Raw genomic sequence first — 25,296 nt, forward strand, 5'->3', positions numbered from 1 at the left:
GTGCAACAATAAGCTGCTTTATGAAACTTGTACCTTAATAAACTATAGTGTAGCGCCGTCATGGTTTTTATATACTGTTTGAATACTTTATTGAAGATAATGAATTGAAATATAGTTTATATTATTTCCTCGTCAATTTAAGAACTTTACTATCTCTTTCTATTAGATCCATGGCATTCTTCATCTGAAGCTGGTAACAAGTCCTCAGTCAAGGAAAAAAAATTGTCTAGAGGGCAAAACTCATCGCATGATGGCAGTGTTAACGTGTGTAGCTCTTCTCCTATATAATCTTCATAGAACATCTGTAATATATAATATAAAGTGTATCAAACAAACTTAGACCTTGGTAATCCCGCTAAAACCTTCCGGTCTTTTAATAATGAGAATTTGAATTTATACATATTACTCTAAAGTTTATCGACAGTTTTAAATGAAGCAGTACTGACCTTAACTCCATAAACATCATCTATTTTATGAATTTCTAGAAGGATATAAGAACCATAAGGAGGCAAATCAGTTACATGAAAAACGTCTAGAGATAAGAGAAAGGCAGCAATGTTGGTTTCATGGCCCGAATATATGTACATCTTCCTCCCTTGTGGGTTCTTCCCATCGAGATGGTTTTGGGTGTCAACTACAATTTTTTTTAGCAGGTATCCTAAAAATTACCAATTCTTGAGGTAATCAGTTGTAACAAATTAATTTGTTTGCGTTATTGAAAGTCTCTTTATCATTTAAACAACAGATTCGTTTCTTGCCTGAAATAATCTTTCTCAGTTCGGTGTTATTAGTTTGGATATAATAGTAATCGACTACTAATGAATGTAATGGTTCGGGGTAGATCGATTGGACCCAGTCTTCTAAAGGTAAATTGAGTTCCTCCTAGAATTTCAACATCACTTTGGCATTCCATGGCGAGTCGAGATTTTTAATAAGTTGGAATAGCATATAAGCGCAGATGTCATTATTATAATTACAGCCAATTACTCACAAAAATAAACATCTTTTGATCACCTATATGACTCAGTATACGTACTTGAATGTGAAATCCAAAGTAAAGCAAAAATGCCTTTAGGTAAGTTATTTCCAATCTAGTTCTGTTGGCCAAAATAGTTAGAGTTTCGTTGTAACGATCAGTTAAGTATTCTTCTATTTCAGGGGTTTCCAGTACTTCATCAATCAGATCATCAAATCTATCGCAACTGTTCCATGGGGATAATTCCTAAAATGTACTTAAGGCTCAATCTTCTAAATATAAAAATATTAAATACACTAGTGAACATAAAATTAGGGTCATCTCTTCATTTGCATTTAATTTATTAGCTTATGGCTTATTCAAATTTTGTGACATAATTTATTAAATTGATGCGGTGATTTTGTCGTGATGGCTCGAATGAAAAGGAATTTTTGTTTTTCCTGCAAAATATATTAAATATAATGAAATTAATGAACACAAATTTATCCCGAATATGAAAGTTTTTGTGGGCTATAGTATTAAGTATTTCCTACTCTAGCAGAGATAACAGGTTGTAGACGATGAAGCATGTTTCGAATCAGGTTTTAGATCACGTTCTGCGGAAATTGTCCCATTCTTGTATCAGAATTTCGCGAAGTTCTCTAGAATCTCTAGGAGCCGACGCATGTCTCAGTAAGCGTCTCTTTATTTTATCTTAAACATGTTCTATCGAATTCAAATCCGGACTTCTAGCAGGCCAGACAAATCGCGTAATTTGAACTTTGTCAAGAAACGTGGTAATCATGCGAGCAGTGTGGGACCGTGCAATATCATGCATAAAGGTTGCATTCTCTCCAAGAATGGTACGATATGGTCTTTTAGAACCTCTGCTGATACCACATTCAGAATTCTGTTTTTGATGAAGACTAATTCCGAACGAGCTTGAAAAGAAAGTCTTCCTCATGCCATATCTGAGCCTCCACCAAATGGAAGCCGTTCAGCAATACACGCTTGGGTATATCTCTCGTCTGATTGTCGTCACACTCTCATGTGTCTATCTGAGCCCTAAGACAAAATCGAGATTCATCGGAAAACAATATGCGACTTCAATCCTCTACTGTCCAAGTAAATTGTTCTTGTGTCAAATTCAACCTCACAATCGGATTTTTACGAGAAAGCGGAGACCCTGTAGCCTTCTAGTTCGAGTAAATAATCCAGCAGCATGAAGTCGCCTCCTAACGGTCCACTCACTTTTGTTTACATTTTTCACTTCTTGTAGATGTGTTTGAAAGGAAACTGTTGTAGCCGTTAGATTCCTCAAAACAATAGAAAGGAGAAAGCGGTCGTCTCTAGCTGTTTTAGCCCTTCATCGTCCTGATCCGGGACTTTGAATAAGCAGCTCAGTTTCTTCATACCGCTGAAGCACTCATCAAAATATGTGATTATTGTTCAAGATAGTTTTATATTTCGAAGAGAAGCCATCCTAAACTGGAAAAGAACCCTCCTAAATTTGTTTGTACAAGCTTTGAAGAATTTTTCCAGTGACCCTAATTTTATGCTTCAGAGTATATTTCGCACTTTTCATGATACGTTGAACATTTTACTAACCTTATCGTTGATAGCTAATTCGTAATTGTAGGGAATTGGCTGCCAATGTAACACCGGATGCCAAATATTAAGACATATAGGAGGCCACAATCCTGCAGTAAAAAGCTCCGCAGACATTTTGGTTCTATTATAGTCAGTGCTGCGGACTTCTAAGACGCTCATGTTGAGCACATTGCCTAAGAAGTTGAAGTATCTTTTTCTTAACGTAGTTCCTATGTCATATTCCCTCTTCTTTCCCACCTGAAATCGTCGAAGTTATATTATGAAAATATAATTTGTTTGGAAAATGAAAATACTAACGTTTGTTAACTGTCCATAACCATAAGGGTAGTAGTTCACTTCTTCATAGTATGGATTGCTGGAGTACAAGCTGGTTTCGTCTGGATTTCGGTCTCCATGTCTATATAACTGAAATTGGTGAAAAGAGTTAGTTTAACTGGGATGTTGGATATCGCTAACCTGAATGGAGGCTAAAAATCAAGTGTGTAATGATTACAATTTCTCCACATAAGTTTTCGCCCCAGTGTGGTGAAACATACGGAAATTTTCGAAATCTGAGGCGAACATATCATCGGATAGTTTACTTTACACGTGAAAATCAATGTAGAAAACTGGAGTTCTCACAATTTACACAATATTCTTACCAAATGGACCAACTGCAACGTTGATTCATTTGCATAAAACGCTCTTGTAGGAAGCGTCACTGCTCCTCCTATAACCATCAAGAGACGAATAACGACTTTCAGAAAAAAAATCATTTTTTATTCTTTAATGAAGACTATTCTAAAAGTAAACCTTAACCACCTGATTATCACTGTCAAATGGTCTTGGTGTTAAACTTTCGATCACAAGTTTCAATTTAATCTGATAAAATGTGTTGTGGGTATTATCAAGTTTATAACTATCGGTAAATGTTCTGCGTTATAACAGTGATATATATCGTAAAATATCCTATGGTTGCATTATCTTTTAGGAAATCGTACGATATTAATCGGTATATAATTATAATTAATCCCAAATTACTAAATATTTTAAATCCGAGCTTCCACTGACACTCTCACATAACGATTTATATTTGTCGATTAAATGGTTACGCGATACGAATAAAATACACGGCATTTCATTTAAAGTGATACAAATGATTATCTTCAAAACTAAAATTATAATAAAAAAAAAGTTTAAAACAAACATTGCTTGTTAGGAAAGGGCACGTTCAACGCACATAACCAAATTTTCCCTCAAGGTCATTTCAAGGACAACTTTGTTGTTTTTAATGGAATACCCATATTTTTCGGTAAATTTTAAAAAAGCCTGAAAAATTGAGTATTTCTTGCTGAGGAAAGTTTCTTTTAAAACTTCTCGTTTTCGATATACAGTCAAACTTCAATAAGTCGAACTTTGATAACTCGAATTTTTGATAACTCGAATCAAATTCACTGGATTTAGCACCAAGGTTGTAAATTATGTATAATTTTTACTCGATAACTCGAACTTCTATTACTCGAATATCTTGATAAGTCAAACGTAATATTTGGCGCCAACTTCGATAAATCGAATTTTCCAGGGGAATCCCCTAATTGTCTGTCTTAGCCGTTCCCATCGATTCCTTCCTACGCGCTTCAGTTAAGTTAATGAGCTGAACTTGCATGCTTGTTAACGTTCTTTGTTACAAAATAGTAAATATTTTCTTGTTTTATAGTACTGGCAAATTTTTATTTTTATTAAACTTTTATTACTTTTATTAAAATGTCAACGAAACGCGTTTTAAAAACTTTATCTATTGATGAGAAATTTAGACTCATAAAAGAGGTGGAAAGTGGCTCACGAAAGAAAGATGTAGCTGCCAAGTATGAGGTTCCGGCAAGTACAGTGTCTACCATTTTAAAAAATAAGCAAGCAATTATTACCGCGTTCGAAAGTGGTGTAAGTGGCAGTTCCAAGAGGCTTAAAAAACCTACGTACGAGGATGTGGACAAAGCAGTTTTAGAATGGTTTAAATCGGCAAGAATGCAGAACTTACCTATATCCGGGGGGTTAATTAAAGAAAAAGCTTTGGAATTTAGTCGAAAATTAGGACAACCCAATTTCAAGACAAGCACGGGGTGGTTGGAAAATTGGAAAAGAAGGTATTTTGCATCCATTCATATAAATTACATAGTGTTTAAAATTTTTTTTTCCTTTTTTAAGGTGTGACATTTGTCATAAGAAGGCTTGTGGAGAGAGCAATGATGTGAGTGACGAGGACTGTACGAAATGGAAACGTGATGTTTTGCCACATTTATTGGAAGGTTATCAACCACGAGATGTATTTAACGCAGATGAGACTGGCTTATTTTTTAAATGTCTCCCAAATAACACCCTAACTTTTAAAAATCAAAAGTGTCATGGAGGAAAACACAATAAACAGAGAGTTACATTGATGATTGCCACAAACATGGATGGATCAGAAAAATTGAAATTGCTCTTGATAGGAAAAAGTAATCAACCTCGCTCTTTTCGAGGTGTAAAATGGTTACCTGTTGAGTGTAAAGCAAACTCAAAGGCGTGGATGACAGGAGCAATTTTTGAAGAGTAGTTGTTAAATTTGGACAACCAATTTGGAAACATGAAAAGAAAAATAATTCTTTTTATTGATAACTGTCCAGCCCATCCTAAAGATATTCAACAAAGGTTAAAATTTATCAAACTTGCTTTTTTTCCGCCTAATATGACATTAAAATTGCAACTCCTTGATCAAGGTATCATACAAAATGTGAAGTGTCATTATCGACGCAGAATTTTGAGAAAAACAATCAAATGTTTGGAAGAGAACAAAACAATTAACATAACATTAATGGACTGCGTTGATGAGGTGAACAGTGCTTGGAATACCGATGTCAGGCCCGAGACCATTTCAAATTGTTTCAAAAAAGCGGGATTTGGTCAATACTCCGAGTGGGAAAATGAAGGTGAAATTCCTTTGATTTTCATTAGTGAACGATTGAAAGAAAGAAGAGAAGAAGAAATTCAGTTGCAAATGGAATATGAAGCTTGGGAAAATCTTAAAGGTAAAGAAGGTGTTACCTTTAATGATTATGTCAACGTCGACGATGATATTGTTACTTCGGAGTTTCCCACAGATGAAGACATTATCGAGTTCTGCAGATCCGAATCTGAACCGCCTCACAATAAAGATGACAGCGACAGTGATGTAGAGAACACTTTAGAAGATAATCTGCCGCAACCACCCTCAAACACGTTGGTTGCAAATTCGATAAGTGTTTTGCGTTCGTTTTTAAAAACTAACGAACATACAACAAACTCGTTGTATAACGGTTTGAATAACATTGAAGCTTTTTTTGAAAATCAAATTAAGAAACCTTCTCGTCAGTCACAAATAACTGAATTTCTTAAATTAACATAAAAACTACCACACTACCACTAAAATAAAACATACGAACATAAATTGTATTTTACTTGATAAGTCGAAGTCTCGATAACTCAAATTTTGTTTGTGGCAAGACGTAATTTGAGTTATCGAAGTTCGACTATATTAACAAAAATTAAAGCACATCTAAAATAACAGATGACTAAATATAAACAACAGACAAAAAACTTTTTTAAGGGAAAATGAAATTTCACAGATCCTAAAAATTAACCCAAAATTATAGTAAACATTATTTTTAAACATTTGTCAGTGGAACAAAAAAAAATCTATGATTTCACTAGAATGTACTCGTATTTTTTTTTTTTGGGTAACGAATTTGTTTATAAGTTTCAAAGAAACCTTAAAGATGAAGCTAATTATTTGTTTTTTAATTAAAATTGTTAATTTAACATTGAAAAATAGAGAATTTTTTTAAAGAAGACAAAATTCAAATGGTGTTAGCTTATAAAGAAAGTGGTCAAAACAGCGCTGAAGCTTATCGGATTTATGCGCAAAGATTTCGTGAAGAAAGAGGCACTTAATCGTCGAACTTTTCATTTTAATAAACACATTTTTTTAAATAGTAATATAGAGATAAGTAAAAAAACATGCTAAAAGAATGCCACCAATGAAAACATCCAACTAGCTATATTAGCGGCTGTAACTGTTGATCCCCATGTAAATTGCCATCAGTTGTCGAGAAATTCGGACATTTCTCATTGGCTAAGATAAGTAGAACATCAAATATCTTGATGCGGCATTGTCGGTAACAAAATGATAGAACCATTTTTTATTGAAGGCCATTTAAATAGAGAGAAATATCGTAGTGTTCTGTTAAATGATCTATTGGTTTTGTTGAAAAACTTTACATTTGATCGAAGAGCTACTTTGTGATATTAGCATAATGAACGTTCAGCCCATTTTTCTCATGTGACACGAGAAGTTTTCAATTAAATATTTCCTGAAAAATAGATAGGACGAAATGGCCTAGTAAACTGGCCATTCAGATCACCTGACTTGATCTCATTAGACTTTTTTCTTTGGGATTATCTTACAGAAGAAGTGTACGTGCAAGTCCCAACAACTCTGGATGATATGAAAAACCACATCAAAGTAGTTTATGAAGCAATCACTGAAAAAATGCTTGGAGATGTTTCGAGATTGTTTATCATCAGAATTGGACAATGTCTCGATGCGAAAGGTCAATATTTTGAGGAGTTGTTCGACTGATAAATATTTAAAAATAATTTTTACTATGGTTTTGGGTACATTTTTAGAATCTGTGCATTTTTATCTTTCCTTAATAAAGTTTTTTGGTAATTTAAGTCAAGTGTTATTTTAAATGTGCCTCTTTCTTTTTCGTTGATATCTGGAAAACGAGAAGTTTTAGAAAAAAAAACTTTTCTACCAAATTTTTAAGCTCTTATAAATTTATAAGAAAATTGATGTTTTATAAAAAAATAAAATTAGTCTTGAAATGTTTTTTAGATAACCTTGAGTAAAAATTTGCTTATATGCGTTGAATGTCCCCTTTCACAACAAGCAATGTTGGTTTGAAATTTTTTTAATTTTAAATTTGGTTTCGGAGATAATCGTCTGTGTCACTTTAAATGAAACATCCTGTATGAAACTAGATGTGGTCTTATGTATTTAAAAGTTTCACAATTAATGGTACTTGATAATATAGGTGTATGAGAATGCATTTAAACTGCGTGCAATAAATTCATTTTAAAATTAAAATCCTTAACTAATTTTAAATGCCATCATATATTTTCTTAGAAAAAATATTAAATAAAAAGCTGTTAACTCCAAATATTTTACTGGTCATTCTCTTGCAATACTGGCCTTTTAAGAGGACGAGATTGCACGATGCCCCAGGCCAGGCTGCCCCAGGCCGGCAGACCAGGCCTTTCCTGCTCGCCGGTTTTCCCCAAGAGTAGGAGAGCGGTGATTAAAAATATACAGGGAGCCAGATTTGCTAAGGTCGACCTTATCCTCTTGGTTCATTTGCGATCTTTGCGAATCTGATCATGTCTCTGAGAGACCGCTTGTTTAGATTTGCTAGTCCGATCACTGTTCTGCCGAAGAAATTGAACGTTTGTATGGCAATCGTTGGACATTGCACAGAACTGCTCCTTCCCCTTCCAAATTCTGATTCTCCAGAAATGCCCATTCTGCGCAGATAGGCGAGGAACAGATCATGCTCTATGTAAACTTCCATAGGATGTCTTACTTGTTGCCTGCGGTACCACCCTTCTTCTTCGGGAAGAACGTCAGACTCTTAAATGGAATAGAATTATCTTTTTAATCATGAGAACGACATGTTTTGCAGAGGGATTTTCTGGCCCACATGGTGTAAAAAGGAGTAGATGTCACGACTCACCTCTCCTTGTATACTAATCCTAATCTGTTTTTGAAATGATCACTTTCCCGGTATTTCTAATAAATCTCATATGGATTTTTGACACTAAAGTGATTCCTATTTTCAAGTGAAACATTTTCTGAAGCATGGTATAAATATATTTGTTTTCCTATCTCAATCCCTTCTTAGAATCTAATGCGAAAGGTTAATATCCCAACTTTAATTACCTAATTAACGTTCTGCATTTTTTCAGAATGGAAAATTCTCAGAAAGAAACCTGTGGCCTAGCTTATCAAGTTGATATGCTACTGATTTATGGTGAAGCACAACGATATGTCACCAGAGCTGTTCGACTATACCGTCTCAGTTATTCTGAACGCCATGTTCCTGACGCAAAAACATTTTCAAGATTGAAATGCCATTTGAGTCAAAACCAATGTGCGTTTCCTACCAGAAAAGGTAAATCTATCACCAAAACTGTTTGCAATGATGACACAATTCTACAAGTCTTACAATATTTTGAAAAAAATCCTAGAAAGTCAATAAGGCATGCAGCTCGCCAACAAAATTTGAAGTATACAGCTGTGCAGTGCATTCTAAAAAAATGGATACCATGATTAAAAGCTTCAGAATTTAGAATTTATGGATCGATTATACATGGAAAAACGAATTCATTTTATAACCCAAATAATGGTAAATTAGAAATTAATGACTGCCGACTTTTCCAACATACTTTTTGGACAGAAGAAAGTCGCTTTGTTAGCAATGACAAACCAAATCGTAGAAATGAACATTACTAGTCTACAGAAAACACGTTTTATTTATTATGTTAATCAAATTCAAAATCAAGGACACTTCAGGATAAATGTGTGGTGCTATATTATTTTTGGACACTTACTTTGGTCCCTACTTTTACGAAGGCGTCATTTAATGGTAAAACCTACTTACAATTTCTACAAGAACAATTGCCTCTTTTTCTCGAAAATATTCCGCTACAACTTCGTGGAAATATTTGGTTTCAGCATGGCGGGACTCTCCCGCACAAGGCAAGATATGTTCAAGAATGTTTAAGTAATACGTGTGGAGAGAAGTGGATAGAAATTAATGGATCAATACAATGGCTTGCTAAATTCCCAGATCTAATCTCCCTAGATTTTTTCTTTGCGGAACACTAAAAAATAAAGTCCATAAAACTCCTTCTGGAAATATGAATCATTTAATAGAGAAAATTAGGGTAGCATGTGGGGAAATATTCAGAGAAATATTGAGAGAAACTACAAGAAAGAAGGTCAGGAAAAATTTAGACAAATGCTTAGAAGTGGGGAGGGATTGGAGAAGTTTTAATAAGAAAGTGTGTGTTATATATTATTCAATGTTATTTGTTATATGTTTAATGTTATTTAATGTTAGTTTTGATTATTGTTCGTTCTTAAAAAGTATTGTTTAAAAAAGTTACAGTTACAATAGAAATTTTACTAGCTATTTCTTTGTATTTAACTTAAAATTAAATTATGTCATAAATTTAATATTTACCCACAATGATTAAAATGCCATTTTTTAAATTAAACAAAATATTATAAATTGTATTTGTTGACAAATTAACTTTATAAAATGGTACACTAAATTTGAAATGGAAAATGGTACAAAAAAACTATTCCTACAAAAATTGTTTAGAATAGTATAGTTTCTTGATATAGAAAAAAATGTTTTTGAGAAAATAATGTTGATGACGTCATGAACGCCATTTTCTAGCATTTGGAAAAATTTAGTTTTCGATTAAAAATAGACCTTAGGAGACTTCATTTAAGAACCGTTATTTCGCTTTTTAATTCCGGCTTTTGTTTGGCTATAATAGGCCCAGGCTGTCAAGTTTGGACCACCCTGTACATTCTCCGCACTTGAGGCTGGGAATTTAACTCACTCAATTAAATCACACTATTATGGTACAATCTGTCTGCAACATAAGATGCATGATTAATTCAAAAAAATTAAAAAACACTTCAGTAAATCAATGTCCTTATCGTCTGAAATAATTTTCTCGATCAGCTTAATCAAACTGTCTAGAGTATCCAAAACTTATCTTCCATGTTTTGAACAATACATTTCATTAGTAAGGGTTCAACACCTGCGATTGATAAGCTGCAGGTGTTTTATAGATATGACCACGAACATTTATTAAATGTTTGCTTTAGTTTGCGATAGTTAATGGGTTGTGCCCTGGAAAAAAATGAAAGGTAAGTTTTTAATCAATTTTCATGAATTGCGTTTCAGTTGGCCTTTCACAGGGTTATTTTACCTGCTTTGGCTACTTTGGCTCTCGTTGACCACAGGCAGTATTGCGAAGGGGCGAGAACCTAAATGTAACTTTTTGCATATTTGCAACCGTGATGATAAAAACCATGCCCAAAATTGTATGGAAGTGACACCACCTGAGCGTGCAAACCTCACAGATTCTGATGCTAAGAAAATCAGTATGCAACTCAGGGAGTACTGTCCCTTTTTGTTTAAAGTAAATGAAACGGAGGTGGACGAAAGTGAGTTTTGCTGGTATTCGATAACAGTTTTTGACATGTTCATGTCTTCCAGATCCAGCACTATGTTGTGATGTAGAGCAAATGCAATCCACGTTAGATGGGTTCGATAAATCAGCTCCTTTCTCTAGATGTCCTACCTGCGTCAAAAATGTCCAAAAGTTTTTCTGTATATTGTCGTGTTCACCATATCAGTATTACATGGTATCTTCGTATGAAACTGCAGTAAATGCAACAACAAATGCTGGTAAGTGGTAAGCTCACACAATGGGGCAAATTATCTACTTTTGCTTTCGTAGAATATGTATCTACATTATATGCATACAGCAAAAATGAAACCATAAATGCAATATACGATTCGTGTAAAGATGTGTCTTTGCCAAGTACAGGAGAACGTGTGATGCAAAGTGCTTGTGGCAATTATGGTGCGATCTGGTGCAATGCTAAAAGGTACGAGTTTTACTATGATGAACTGGAATACCAAGCAAACAATAATGATCTTTTTAGGTGGTTTGAATATATGAACGAGCCAACTGAAAACCCTTTCTCTCCTTTTAAGATTATCTTCGAAGAGGACGTCAATGGCACGAGCCCTCTGAGTTTTGATGTTCTGCAATGTCAAGAAGCTTATGTAAATAGTTATGGAATTTACTTAAAGGTTTTAATTCCAATTTCTAAATATCTGCTTCAGGAAAATTCGTCCTCTTGCAGCTGTGCAGACTGTCCCGTTAGCTGTCCTTCGAATCCATTTTCTAGCATATCTCACGATCACACTCTCTTCTGGAATGTAAATAAGTATTCATTTTATATCTCTATCGGACTGTTTTTGTGTGGGACTGTGGGATTGGTGGTCGGTTTGGTACTCAATCGCTTTATAAAGTCGATAACATCAGGTAATTATACCGTTTGAGAACAAGAAATGTTAACTGTTCTGAGCTCAATTCTCTTCTATACAACGATTCTGTCAACGGTTAAATCGATCAAATCAAAGCAAAAGCAGCATTTCTAAATTTCTCGAACCCGTTATGGAGCTATACTTACAGATTACGCTCTAAATATTCTAATAATTCTTGAAAGAATTATTTATATATAAATAAAAGTTCCCGCTTTCTTTAATCAATATTAAAGTCTATACAAGCCACAGATTGTTCATTATAACGCATTGTTAATGAAATTTTTAAATTCTGTTCTAGGTGTACAGCAAAAGAGAAAGGGAAAATGGGCCCAAGTACAAGAAAAAATTCACAGTTACTTTTACGAATTTTTCAAGGCTTGGGGATACTGTAAGTATCTAAATTGTTCTAGAATAACTGTCAATGTGTTAGATGGGAATTGAATGACTCTGAATGATACCTGTCCATGGTAATTCTTCTTCGAAGGTAAATTTTGGTCCACTGCCTTATCTCAAAAACAATAAGGTTGCTTATTTTTTCACGGATTGTTATTTTTTAATATTTTCGAAGTTACAGAATGATTCAGAAAATTGTAGCGTGACAAAAATTTTGTTTTTTTTAATGGAATACCCTATATTTTGTTATGGATACTAATTCTGTTTGTAATTATAAATATTTTTTATCATTACCAAATATGAAAAATTTTTAGTAGTTTTTGAGTTAATTAAATTTAAAGTAAAGATCGAGGGAAAAATAAGCCTCTGAAAATTCTCAATAAATTCCTAAAGTATTAAGTGAATCATTTGAAAACTTGTCCAGTAAAAAACAAAGGGTGGTTCTACTATAGTAGATTTTTAATTAAAAAAAAATTTTATACAGGATGTGAAAAAAATTTCCAAACTTTTCACATTTCAAGTGTCGCAGAGCCACGTTTGGCAAATATGATAAAACTATTCAATTTCAAGACAAAATAGCATTTACTTTCGAAACGTGATGGTTTAAGTATAGGGACATGCACATCATTTTAAAGAAAATTTAAGTGTCTTTCAGCATAGCTACTAATATACAGAGGGTTCCATATTTTTTCACACACTTTAGACACTTTTACTGCCTACCCGTAAGACCATTAATTTTGAGTCACCCTGTACAAGACAAAACCTTCTTATTTACATACAACAAATTGATGAACCTTTCAGAAATTATATTCCACATTTTGCCCCTCTATCAATTCAAATCACGTTATAGCAGAGGTTTTATTAAGGCTTCACTTTGAACAAAAATAGGAAAATTAAATAATATTCCGTACACCGCTAAAGATAAGTGTAGGAAGATAAATACAGAACTTATGGGAATGAAATGTAGAACTAAAAAATGAAAAAATATACAAGGTGTTCTATTTAAAATATCGAAGATGCTAGTACTTTCTGATACAATCGGCAATGCTGCATCGCTAAAAATATTTTAGGTGGATATAGCAAGCTCATTTATCTATATGTATTTGCAAAATTTTAGAAAGATCGTGAGATTAGTTTTCCGGAAACATCTAACCTGCCATCAACTGTGAATCATCTTGTATACAGGGTGTCCCAGATCAAAGTGCAAATATTTTAACCACAGATTCTACTAATGAAATTAACAAATACGTATTTTTTGTTTTTGTCCAAAAGTCTGTCGTTTCAGCTCGAAGGCTTTTTGAATATGGGGCCTTATTTGGATAAAATAATTTATTTTGGAAATACCCTTTAACGGATTATTATGAAATTTGGTGTACCAACATTTTTTGATCGTACTAATTCAAAAATAAAAAAATTAAAATTACAGCTTTGGCATAACATAGGTATAAGGGCCGGAGTATGAGTATAGGGGCCCCTATTTATTTAACAGTTAAATGTTTTAATCAAGCGGATACATTACTTGGTTTTACTTTTCATTTAGAACCCTTTTTGTCGCTTGGTGATTTTTCGTAGAATGTGTCGCTTTCTCGTAGTAGCGATTCCAAATTTTATGACTTTTTATTACAAGAATTTGTTGTTATTAAAGTAGGTCATGACTTGACCTACTTAATAACAACTTGACATTGATTCTTTTGTTCTGATTGTCATTTTCAGCCATGTTGTGATCAACTAGCAGTAGGTATTAGTCATTGATGTTATCATTGCCATACTCTTAAGATCATATTTAAATTTGTTATTTTCTTTATGATGGCGCTTCCGTTTACTAATGCCGAGTATGCTGATATTCACTTGATTTATGGTGAGTGCAGACAAAACGCTCATAGAGCAAGAATTATCTACCATCAGCGATTTCCTAATCGACGACTTCCAAATGCAAGAACGTTTTCAAATATTCATATCAGATTGAGGGAATTTGGTAGTTTCGCTCCTCAACGAAAAGAAAATCATAATATTAAGCATTATGGCGCAGAAGATGAACAAAAAATAATCAATTACTTTGAGGATAATAAAATTAGTAGTTTAAGAAATGCTGAACGTGACTTAATGATCTCAAAAAGTAGCATTCAAAGAGTGTTACGTCAAGAAAAGTATCACCCTTATCATTTAAAGAAAGTCCAGGAACTCCTCAAAGATGATTTTTCACGACGTGTTGCATTTTGTCGACAAATGATAGAAAATCTCGAAACAAATAGAAACTTTCTAAGGTCTATTCTTTACATCGATGAAGCTTTATTTACGAGATGCGGAGTTTTCAACAGCCATAATATGCATGAATGGACTATTGAAAATCCTCATTCTGTAATAATGAAAAAATTTCAACATGAATTTTCCGTTAACTTGTGGATTGGTGTTATGAATGGATTTTTGATTGGACCGTACATTTTACCATCGCGACTGAACGGAGAAGAATATTTAAGATTTTTACAAAATGATTTTATTGGACTACTTGAAGATATCCCATTGGCTGATAGACAAGAAATGTGGTTTTTGCAAGATGGCGCACCGCCCCATTATTCTGTCCAAGTTAGAAACTGGCTCCAAAATTACTTTTCAAACAGATGGATTGGTAGAGGTGCTGAAGCAGCTATAATTTGGCCGGCTAGGTCCCCTGACTTGAATCCGATAGACTATTATCTATGGGAACACTTAAAACAAAAAGTGTATGCTACATCAATGAATTCAGCGGAGGAACTCCGAGAAAGAATATTTATAACTGCACAAGAGTTAAAAACTTTACCCCATGTTTTACGTGCAGCTGTTAATCACTTGGAGATACGTCTTCATTAATGTATTGAACAACAGGGTGGTCACTTTGAACAATTTTTATAGTGTACAATTTCATTCTTCGTTTCTATGGTATTTTGTTTTAAATAATGAAAATAAATAACTTTAGACAGACACAATGTAACTCGAGTAAGATATGTAATAAATACATTAAAGTAACTACTACGAGAAAGCGACACATTCTACGAAAAATCACCAAGAGACAAAAAAGGTTCTAAATGAAAAGTAAAACCAAGTAATGTATCCGCTTGATTAAAACATTTAACTGTTAAATAAATAGGGGCCCCTATACTCATACTCCGGCCCTTATACCTATGTTATGCCAAAGCTGTAATTTTAATTTTTTTATTTTTGAATTAGTACGATCAAAAAATGTTGGTACACCAAATTTCATAATAATCCGTTAAAGGGTATTTCCAAAATAAATTATTTTATCCAAATAAGGCCCCATATTCAAAGAGCCTTCGAGCTGAAACGACAGACTTTTGGACAAAAACAAAAAATACGTATTTGTTAATTTCATTAGTAGAATCTGTGGTTAAAATATTTGCACTTTGATCTGGGACACCCTGTATATGTATGTATACAGGGTAAAATCTTTACGCACGGGTCATATACATTGTCTTAGGGGAAATTTTGTCACTCCCCTGGACAATGTTGTAACTAGTGGGTTGTGCTTCCGAGGCTGGTTCTAAACTTTTTGTTACCGAAGGACCACTCTCGTTTTTGTCAGAGCTAGAGAAACTGAATTGAACTAATTGGTTGTTTGACTTTTTTGAATGTATATTAACAAAAGCTCTTAGCTTAAATGTGTTTTACAAGTAATTGGTGTCTGATGATTTCAAAGGTAATTTTAGAACTTTTTGCGACTTTCCAATCTCTGATGAGGTCAAGAGTGAACTGGTCAAGAAGTGGGTGGAAGACTCAACAGCGAGTTCTCACTACCCTTGTCATGTCCCATGGTAACGACCCTTTTCAATTGCTGAAATTGGACGTCCTCCGCTGTACCAGGAATTGATCTTTTGTCTGCCTCTAGTCAGGGTTTTTTTTCTTCTTTGAAATCACCAGAGTTTACAACTTTCTCTATGACTATGGCCATTTGCAGTCAATATCACAGATGTACTGCAGTGTGATTCTTGGGAAATTTTGGCCGTATATTTTTTATCTATCGGCAATAAACTGCATCAGGGAACACCATTATGGGAAGGTTCCCAGGTTTATAATACCCTTTCGGCATAGTTTATTGCTGACATTTGGCATTCCCCAAAATGTCTGATTGTTTTCAAATATACATATACTGCTTAAAACCATCTCTGTATATTTAATTTCACTTAGCACCATCAGATTCATCAAAGCATTAAAGTGGATATTTTTGGTTTTGTTTCGAGAAAACATTTATTGTTGAATTATTCATTTTTATGCTGCAGCAATGGCCAACAGATGGTATATCGTTCTGCTGACCAGTTCAGTGATAATCACAGCAGCATCCGCAGGAATTTATCGTCTGAGCGTTACTACAGATCCCATTGAACTATGGGCGTCACCTACAAGTCGAAGCAGACAGGAGAAGGATTTTTTCGATACAAATTTCTCTCCTTTTTACAGGACAAATCAAATCTTCATCAAGACAGTCGCAATGAGTTCGGTAAGTTGCTTTAAAAATGTGACATGAATAATCAAATTTATCTTCTTAGTTTTATTTCAACTCAACCTATGGAGGAAAGATCATGTTGGGACCGGCATTTAATAACACATTCTTGGAAGAGGTATTCAAGTTGCAACAAAAAATAGAAGCTGTGAGTTTAGTCTACAGCTCTGCAGATATGCCTATGATTGATGTATTTTTCTAGATTACGGTGAAAGTAAATGGGCGAACTATCGGTCTTCAGGATGTGTGCTATTCACCATTGAGAACCCCCTTCTATGGTAGTCGGTCAGTTGATGAGTGCACTGTTATATCGTTGTTGGGCTACTTTTCTAATAATTTAAATTCTTACAAAAGTAATATTCAATCAAGCACTGAAAAAATCATCGGTTGTTTGCAGTACGTCTCAGCCTTTCTTCCTTATCACTGTTGGAAGTATTAATGAATGTTTTTTAGAGCCCCCGCAGGAATAAATTGCTTGGCTCCTTATGGAGGTCCAATCATTCCCGGTGTAGCCATGGGTGGGGCCACACAAGAGGACCACCTAGATGCGATTGCTGTAGCACTAACTTTCATTCTCAGCAACACTAAGAACAAAAGCGAACTCAATGCAGCCTTTGCATGGGAGAAGAAGTGAGAGGGTAAATAAGGATTTGAAAGTGATCTTTATAAGAATTTCTTGACAGATTTATTGAGTTTATGAAAGCTTGGGATGCTTCAGAGGACAAACCACCGTTCATGAACGTGGCCTTCAGCGCGGAAAGATCTATACAAGATGAGATAGAAAGGCAGTCCAACTCAGAAATGATAACTGTAATAATAAGTTACATGGTAATGTTTGTTTATATAGCGATCTCTTTGGGAAAAATCGTTAGGTTCAGGGAAATTTTGGTAAGATATTAAATCAAAAAGTAAGCAATTGATGACCTAAAGTGTTTTCCAGCTGGAAAGCAAGATAATGCTTGGTACAGGTGGCATAATTATTGTATTCTCATCAGTGACTGCAGCAATTGGCCTCTGCTCTTTCATCGGAATTACCACCACAATGTTAACTCTTGAAGTAATCCCCTTTCTAGTGCTCGCTGTAGGGGTAGACAACATTTTCATCATGGTGCAGACATACCAACGATCACCTAAGTAAACCTTGTGGAAACTCATTTCTCCACACTAAAGCCTTCAATTTTCAGACTTCCCGATCAGTCAGTTGCTGAATCCATAGGTGATATGCTGGGCAAAATAGGCCCCAGTATGCTCTTGACTAGTACTTCTGAAATAGTATGCTTTGCGATTGGTGAGAGGACGTGAATTTTTTTTTGTTATTTTACGATGTGTAAAGTTGTATTTCAGGTTCTTTATCGACAATGCCAGCGGTTCAGACCTTTGCAATATATGCAACTATAGCAGTAACATTCAATTTTGTATTACAAATCACTGCGTTCTTGGCACTTTTTTCTGTAGATCAAAGACGATATGAGGTATGTGAAATTACTGTTATCGTTTTTATCAAGTTGGTCTACAATCTAAAGATCTGCGCTATACAAGATCATTTTTATTTGCAGGCCAACCGTTTGGATGTGCTATTTTGTATCAAGCTAAATAACGTTGAAAAAAGTAACAAACCTTCCATTATCCACACATTTTGGAAAGAAAAATTCACACCGTTAATAATGAAGTAGGTATATCATTTTCAAAAGAAGCGCTTTGTATTTGGTCTAGGGATAAATGTTCTGGGCACGGGGTTCCGATTTCAGGTCTTCAGGTGGAGGATGTGGTTTAGTAGAAGTAAATGAAGAATAAATCCAAAGTTTAGATTTTTACAAATACGAGGGCTAAATGCAGTAATGGTCAAAATTATAGTAACTTTTTAGAATTTCAAATAATTTAGACTTAACAGCCTAAATTCAAAATAGGTTTTGAAAATATGATTCTACAATGACTGTTGGTGATAGAAGTATATAACAATAAAACAATAATAATTTGTATACAAAAATAAAAAAATATATTCATTGCGACCTGGACAAAAATATAGCAACTTTTCCAAAATAATTATAAAGAGTAATAAAACTTCAACACATTACAAAAGAATTGTTCAATAATTAATATTTTGTATAATACCCTCGCTGCTGAATAACTTCTGCACATCTTCGTGGCATTGAATTTATTACATTGTTGATGTAATTGTTATCAATACTCTTCCAGGCTTCTTGAAGTGCCTGAAATAAATCCTGTAAATTGGAATATGTATTATTCCGAATTTTATTATCCACATATTCCCACAAATTTTCTATGGGATTGAGATCGGGAGATTGCGATGGCCAAGCAAGAACTTCTATCCTTTCCTCTTTAAACTATTCTGAAACAAGTTTCGATTTATGTTTGGGGTCATTACCTTGTTGGAAAATGCTTCTTAGTGGCATGGTTTCTTCAAGATATGGTTGTAAATGATTCCTGAGGATATCTCGGTACATTAACCGATCCATGCGACCTTCTATTTTGTGAAGCGGACCCATACCAAAACCAGAGAAACAACCCCAAACCATAATCGAACCTCCGCCATGTTTTCCGGTTGGTAAAACAAACTTTTTTTGCAACCTTGCGCCTTTGGGTCGTCTAACGTATGATGGGCCATCACTTTTAAATAAGTTAAATTTGGACTCATCGCTGAAAACTACCAATTTCCACTGTTTAGATGTCCAGTGTTGGTAATTCTGCGCAAACTGAAGTCGGGCTTTCGCGTTCTTCTTAGACAGCAATGGTTTTTTCGCTGGTCGCCTACCAAATAATCCATTTTCCACTAATCTTCTTCTTATGGTCTTGGAACTGATATGAGCTAGGCCCGTTTCCTCTAAATGTGATTTTATATGAGTGGATAATAGAAATGGATTTTTTTGACACATTCAAATTATCCATTGATCAGTTCTTTTTGTAGTTTTCCTTGTGCGTCCTGAATTTTTTACAGCTGCTTCACTTCCTGTTTGTCCGAATTTGTAAATAATTCGAGATACAATTGACTTATGCACACCCAAACTCTTTACAATTTCGCTTTGCCATTCGCCACTTTTATACCGCTCAATGATAATTTTCCTGATCTCTAATGAGATTGTTTTACCTCGACCCATAATGAAAATCGTCGATTTAATTTAGAATATAAAACGTCTTTAAGCACACAAGTCTGTAATTGAAGTGAAATTTTCAAATTCCAAAAGTTGCTATATTTTTGTCCGGTATTGAAAAAATATGTTTTGATAGTTTCTTATAGGAATTGTTGATATTTTATTTGGATGCATTTTAAACATCAACGGTTGTGGAAGACAAATAATATAAAAACGTATATTGGGTTTAGCCGAATAGATACATTTTATTTAAAATTTTTAAAAGTTGCTATAATTATGACCACTACTGTAGGTGGGAGATGCAGGGCGATCCGCGTGATATCACATTGTGCGGTTCCCTTCTCCATATTTGATCGCCGTTCTATGATATCGATCTAATGGGAATAAATCGGGGTTGAAAATTCCCGTGTGGAAACTTGCCTACGAGGATAATCCCAGAAGTACTCGACTTGACATAGATATGACGATTTTTTTATTAAAAATTTGCCGATATTACAAATACCTAACCTTAAATAGCTTATTTCTTAAGATTGAGAGTGCTCTTTTGATTTGTGTTTGTTTTGGAATCGTTTTTAGCGAACGCTTTTAGAGATTTTGTGAATATGGAAAAAATTGGTCACCGATACGTGAGTCAATACTTCCATTTGAAAGGTCTTAGCCCATCTAACATTAAAACGGAGTTAGATTCTACTTTGGGGGAATCTGGTCCTTCGTTAATAATTGTAAAATATTGGGTCGCAGTGTTTAAACGCACTCGTACGAGCTGCCAAGAAAAAATCCGCAGTGGCCGATCTACTGACGTAACCACTGCGGATTGTAATGAAAATCCATAAAACTATATTGGAAGACCGTCGGCTAAAATTGCGCAAATTAATAGTCATGATAGACATTTCAAAAAGTACTAGACATCGCATTTTGACCGAACAATTGGATACGAAGAAGCTGTGCGCAAGATGGGTTTCGCAATTATTCACAATTGAACAAAAATAGCGCCGTGAGGATGTTTCAAGGGAGTGTTTGGCAAAGTTTCGCAGCAATAAAACCGAGTTTTTGCGTCGATTCATAACAATGGATGAAACAGGAGTCCGTCATTTTACATCTGAGACGAAAAAGCGGTCAAAACAATGAAGTCAAAAAGGAGAATCCGCTCCAAAGAAGGCGAAAACGGTTCTATCTGCAGGAAAAGTGATGGCGTCATTTTTTTGGGATGCATTTGGGATAATTTTACATATCTTCCTAAAGGAAAAATAATAAACAGAAAATATGATACAAATTTATTGCAACGTTTGAGCGAAGAAATTAGGAAAAGCAACAGTATTTAGCGAAAAAAAAAGTCTTGTTTTATAAAGACAACGTATCAGTTCACATTTCCATCATCAGGATAGCCAAAATAAGTCAACTTGGTTTCAAATTTTTTCCTCATCCAGATTATCACCAGATTTAGCCCTCTCAGATTATTTTCTATTTTTGAACTTGAAAATATTGCTCGGTGGAAAGAGATTTGCCAATAATAAAGAGATGGAGTCTGATGTTGATGCCTATTTTGAAATATTTGAAGCTTCTTACTATAAACAAGGTATAAAGGCCCTAGAACATCGTTGGAAAAAGTATATCACTCTCGAAGGAGACTGTGTTGAGAAACAATGTAATATTTTCCTAATTTTTTGTTTCTTTAAGTGTTACGTCAAGTATTTCTAGGACTATCCTCGTAATTTAAAGCGCGCTAAAAAACCTATTGGAATTTCAAATACCATTTGTGATCATTTTACATTATAGTTTCTGAACATTACGAACTAGAAATTAGAAAAAAATCACAGATATGCTCCACATAGACCTCAATGCATATGCCAAAAATTGAAGTGATTCGATGAAATTTTTGGCATGTCCATTTGTAAATTTTTTAACATCACTTTGCAATGCGATTTACCATCAATTTTCCCAGATTAGAGGTAGAGTATTGATTTATGTATTTTGCTTTTGATAGATTTCCAGTGAGGATAATAGTAATAATATTGTTTCTAATATCAACATGTGCATGCATAATGATTGCCCCATCAGTAGAACTAGGATTGGAGCAGGAACTCTCGATGCCAAAGGACAGTCACGTTCTCAAATATTTCCATGTTAGTACTCTGAAACAGTCTCAACAGAAAATCTGTAAATAAACATGTATTTCAGTACTTGAACAAGCTACTAGGAACAGGCCCTCCAGTATATTGGGTTACTAATGGTAATGTGAATTTCTCCAACCAAGACTTAAAAAATAGAGTCTGCAGTGGCGTAGGTTGTAATAACGACTCTATAGTAACTCAACTCTATTTGGCTTCCAAATCGGAAAATATGTAGGTAGCACCAAAGAAGTCTGTACAGGGTGTCTCCAACTCAACACTCCTATACCCATTTAATGGAAACAGAAAGTAATACGAAATATTTAAACTATGAGTCTTCAATGGGGTTCCATGATCTTCATTTTGAAATGAAGAAGTTAATTTCTAAAATTTCGGAATAAAAAGTTATGACATAATCAAAGATATTTTTCCTAGAAACATACTCAAATTTTGATAACATTATATTCATCTTATAATTCCACGCAACTTTTGTGAAAGAACTTTTTTCTTATGTGGTGTCGTTTAAAAGTTATAAGCAAAAACGTTTTAGGAATTATCGTTAAAATATATCCAAAAATATCAAACCAGCCTTGATTTAATCTTACATCTATATAGATTATTAGACCTCGTATTGTGCAACAATAACTAAATAACACGTCTTAGCGGCATTAACAGGCTTGTGTAGTGGCCAGGAAACTTCCCTGAGTTGAACCCCATGGACTTTTTCTTGTGAGGATTTAAAAAAAATAAAGTTTATGAAATCCTTTTAAGGAATTTGGAACGTTTAAAAGAAAATATAAGAACTGCTTGCAATGTGTTAAGGTAAAATATATTAAGAAAAGCTACTGAGACGGAAGTTAGGCGAAGACTTCAAATGTACCTTGCAGAAGGGGGAAATCATGTTGAAAATATGTTAAATTAAATATAATATTTGTTTTGTTTCTTTTTATTATTTAGTTTTATCAAAACTATTTCATTGTTGTTTGCTTAGTTCTTTTTGTAAAATTAAATGATCTTGCAATAATTCCTAAGACATTTCTGCTTATAACATTTATACGGTAATATATAAGAAGAAATTCTTTTAACAAAAGTTGTGTGGAAAAATAGGATCATTATGATTTTGTAAGAATTTGAGTATGTTTCTGGGGAAAATATCATTGATGATGTTATCACTCGTTATTCCGACATTTTAGAAATGAATTTCGGATCGAAATGGAGATCATTAAATCTCATTGAAGGTCCATAGTTAAAATTGCTCATATTATTTTCAGTTTCCATAAAATATAGGGACGTTGAATTTAAGGCTCTTTAAATTACGTATTATGGACGCTACTTTTAGAACTTACATTTCATCCCAATCAAACTCTTGGCTTGACGATTTCTACGATTGGGCAGCCACTGAAAAATGCTGCAAGTATTTCAATGACAACTCATCATTTTGTCCTCACACATATACAACCGATCTTTGTGGATCTTGTGATTATGCTACAGTGACAACTAACGACCCGAAAATGGATAAGTCCACTTACTACTCGAATTACTTACCATATTTTCTAATGGATAATCCGGATCCGACGTGCGCTAAAGGAGGACACGCATCCTATTACCAAGTGAGCGGTAAAACACGAGGAAATGTTGGAACACTTAGGATTGTTTTTTGATATTTTAGGGCATCTCTTTTACCAATGATCACTTAGGGACAACGAGCGTGGCTGCCTCAAGTATTATGTCCTACCACTCAGTGCTCAAAAATTCCAAGGACTATATTAATGCTCTAAAATATGCTAGATATATTGGGGACCATTTGACCGCCACACTAGGCCAGAAAGGTATTCAAATTTTCCCATATAGGTAAGCTCTGAATTAGTGGAAAAGTCCAAGCAAGATTATTTTTAATATTTCAGTGTGTTCTACGTATTTTACGAGCAATATTTGACCATCTGGGTAGACTTTCTGACCAGCATGAGCTACTCTCTGATGCTAGTGTTTGTAGTATCTTTTATCCTTACTGGTCTGGACATTTTTGCCTCATCTGTAATTTTACTCACTGTAACGATGATTGTCATTCACATGATGGGCATGATGTATGTCTGGAACATATCTCTAAATGCAATTTCTATGGTTAATCTAATTTTGGTAAATTATTATCGTCAATTTTTGTAAATAAAACTATAAGTGATTTATTTCAGAGTGTAGGAATCGCGGTAGAATTTTGCGGCCATTTAGTTCACTCTTATGTATTCTCTTTGGAATCCTCCTCACTTGCCAGAGCCTCCGACGCATTGGGAAATATGGGAAGTTCCGTAAGTTTGAAACATCTCAAAATCCATAGAAGTTAATTAAGGCCTTTATTTAGATATTAGCTGGTATCACCATTACAAAGTTTTCTGGGATAATAGTTTTAGCATTCTCAAGCTCACAGATCTTCCAGATATTCTACTTCCGAATGTATTTACTAATTGTCCTTATTGGGGCTGTCCATGGCCTAATATTTTTGCCGGTATTTTTAAGTTTTGTGGGTAAGAATTATTTCAATAATGTTCATATAGAGTGGTTAGGATTCTTGATATTTATCCGATTTGAAATGTAATTTTGCTTTCAGGGACCATTAAATACTCTTGATGGGACGCTGAAGACAAAGCTACAGCTGCAAGGCTTTGTAGTGCCAACAGTGCAATAATGCAAAAACTAATGTGATAATTTCTCCTCAACCTATTATTTATTTTATTAATGTACAATAAATATTAAAGAACAATATTTGATGCACTGAATGTACGCATACAATAAACTCATGTAATAAACGAATTTTACGTATACAGGGTATTTCTAAATATGTATCTGCAAATGAAGAATGTGATTCTCTGGCTTATTTTACGAAAAAAAGTTCCTATAGGTTTGTAAACACACCGTTTTCGAGATACAGGGTGTAAAATGGTTTTTTTTTCAGCTTTTTGACGATATATCAGGAACCGTTTGAGGTACAGAACTTAAGTTCTATAAACATATTATGACTAATATTAGCCACTTTTGAGAGCAAATTCATTTTTTTTCATAGGCCAGTGGTGGAGATTTTAAGGTTTATGTAAGTTTTTTTGCTTCTAACTTCTACGCCATTAAGATAATTGGCATTTTGAAACCACTTTTTAAACCGCCAATATTTTTTATATCAAAAAGTACCCTTTATTATAAACTGTAAAGCGAAACATATTCCAGAAAAATGGCATTGTATGATGAAAAACATGTAAAAAGTAGTAACACGTTTTGTAATTAAAAAAATTATTTTTTATCTAGTGATTTGATTAAACGCATTTCTTGACATTTGATTGATTTAATATTTTGATGTTATACAGTGGTTTCCTAAATATCATGTACATACAGAAGGCGGTAATTCTTTAGCTTACTTCATTATTTCATCATATCATATCATTTAAAAGTT

The 25,296-nt window shown here is 34.1% G+C and overlaps 4 protein-coding genes across 4 annotated transcripts; 3 read left to right on the forward strand and 1 right to left on the reverse strand.

Annotated features, from left to right (window-relative positions):
• Window positions 1–130: 130 nt before the first annotated feature.
• On the reverse strand, window positions 131–3,382 carry LOC136417018 (venom acid phosphatase Acph-1-like). The gene is made up of 7 exons (XM_066402503.1): window positions 3,208–3,382; window positions 2,864–2,971; window positions 2,564–2,803; window positions 1,037–1,222; window positions 759–882; window positions 447–658; window positions 131–302 (listed from the first exon to the last, which is right to left on the reverse strand). The coding sequence occupies exons 1-7, from the start codon at window positions 3,319–3,321 to the stop codon at window positions 150–152; spliced, it is 1,137 nt and encodes a 378-aa protein (XP_066258600.1). The 5' UTR covers window positions 3,322–3,382; the 3' UTR covers window positions 131–149.
• Window positions 3,383–4,309: 927 nt separating this feature from the next.
• LOC136417149 (tigger transposable element-derived protein 4-like) lies at window positions 4,310–5,138 on the forward strand. Its single transcript, XM_066402690.1, has 2 exons — window positions 4,310–4,689; window positions 4,751–5,138. The coding sequence occupies exons 1-2, from the start codon at window positions 4,310–4,312 to the stop codon at window positions 5,136–5,138; spliced, it is 768 nt and encodes a 255-aa protein (XP_066258787.1).
• Window positions 5,139–5,270: 132 nt separating this feature from the next.
• LOC136417150 (tigger transposable element-derived protein 4-like) lies at window positions 5,271–6,701 on the forward strand. The gene is made up of 3 exons (XM_066402691.1): window positions 5,271–5,877; window positions 6,393–6,503; window positions 6,616–6,701. Exons 1-3 carry the CDS (start codon window positions 5,271–5,273, stop codon window positions 6,699–6,701), a joined length of 804 nt encoding a protein of 267 aa, XP_066258788.1.
• A 3,752-nt stretch (window positions 6,702–10,453) lies between these two features.
• LOC136416996 (NPC intracellular cholesterol transporter 1 homolog 1b-like) lies at window positions 10,454–24,659 on the forward strand. The gene is made up of 24 exons (XM_066402463.1): window positions 10,454–10,565; window positions 10,617–10,865; window positions 10,918–11,109; window positions 11,162–11,312; window positions 11,370–11,493; window positions 11,554–11,755; window positions 12,056–12,145; window positions 16,422–16,639; window positions 16,689–16,790; window positions 16,845–17,038; window positions 17,096–17,272; window positions 17,326–17,530; window positions 17,583–17,776; window positions 17,827–17,930; window positions 17,987–18,114; window positions 18,199–18,311; window positions 21,737–21,875; window positions 21,931–22,094; window positions 23,200–23,470; window positions 23,530–23,711; window positions 23,765–23,996; window positions 24,050–24,163; window positions 24,217–24,379; window positions 24,463–24,659. The coding sequence occupies exons 1-24, from the start codon at window positions 10,559–10,561 to the stop codon at window positions 24,480–24,482; spliced, it is 3,735 nt and encodes a 1,244-aa protein (XP_066258560.1). The 5' UTR covers window positions 10,454–10,558; the 3' UTR covers window positions 24,483–24,659.
• Window positions 24,660–25,296: the final 637 nt, after the last annotated feature.

This window comes from Euwallacea similis, chromosome 26, assembly GCF_039881205.1.
Source record: "Euwallacea similis isolate ESF13 chromosome 26, ESF131.1, whole genome shotgun sequence".
NCBI classification, from domain to species: domain Eukaryota; kingdom Metazoa; phylum Arthropoda; class Insecta; order Coleoptera; family Curculionidae; genus Euwallacea; species Euwallacea similis.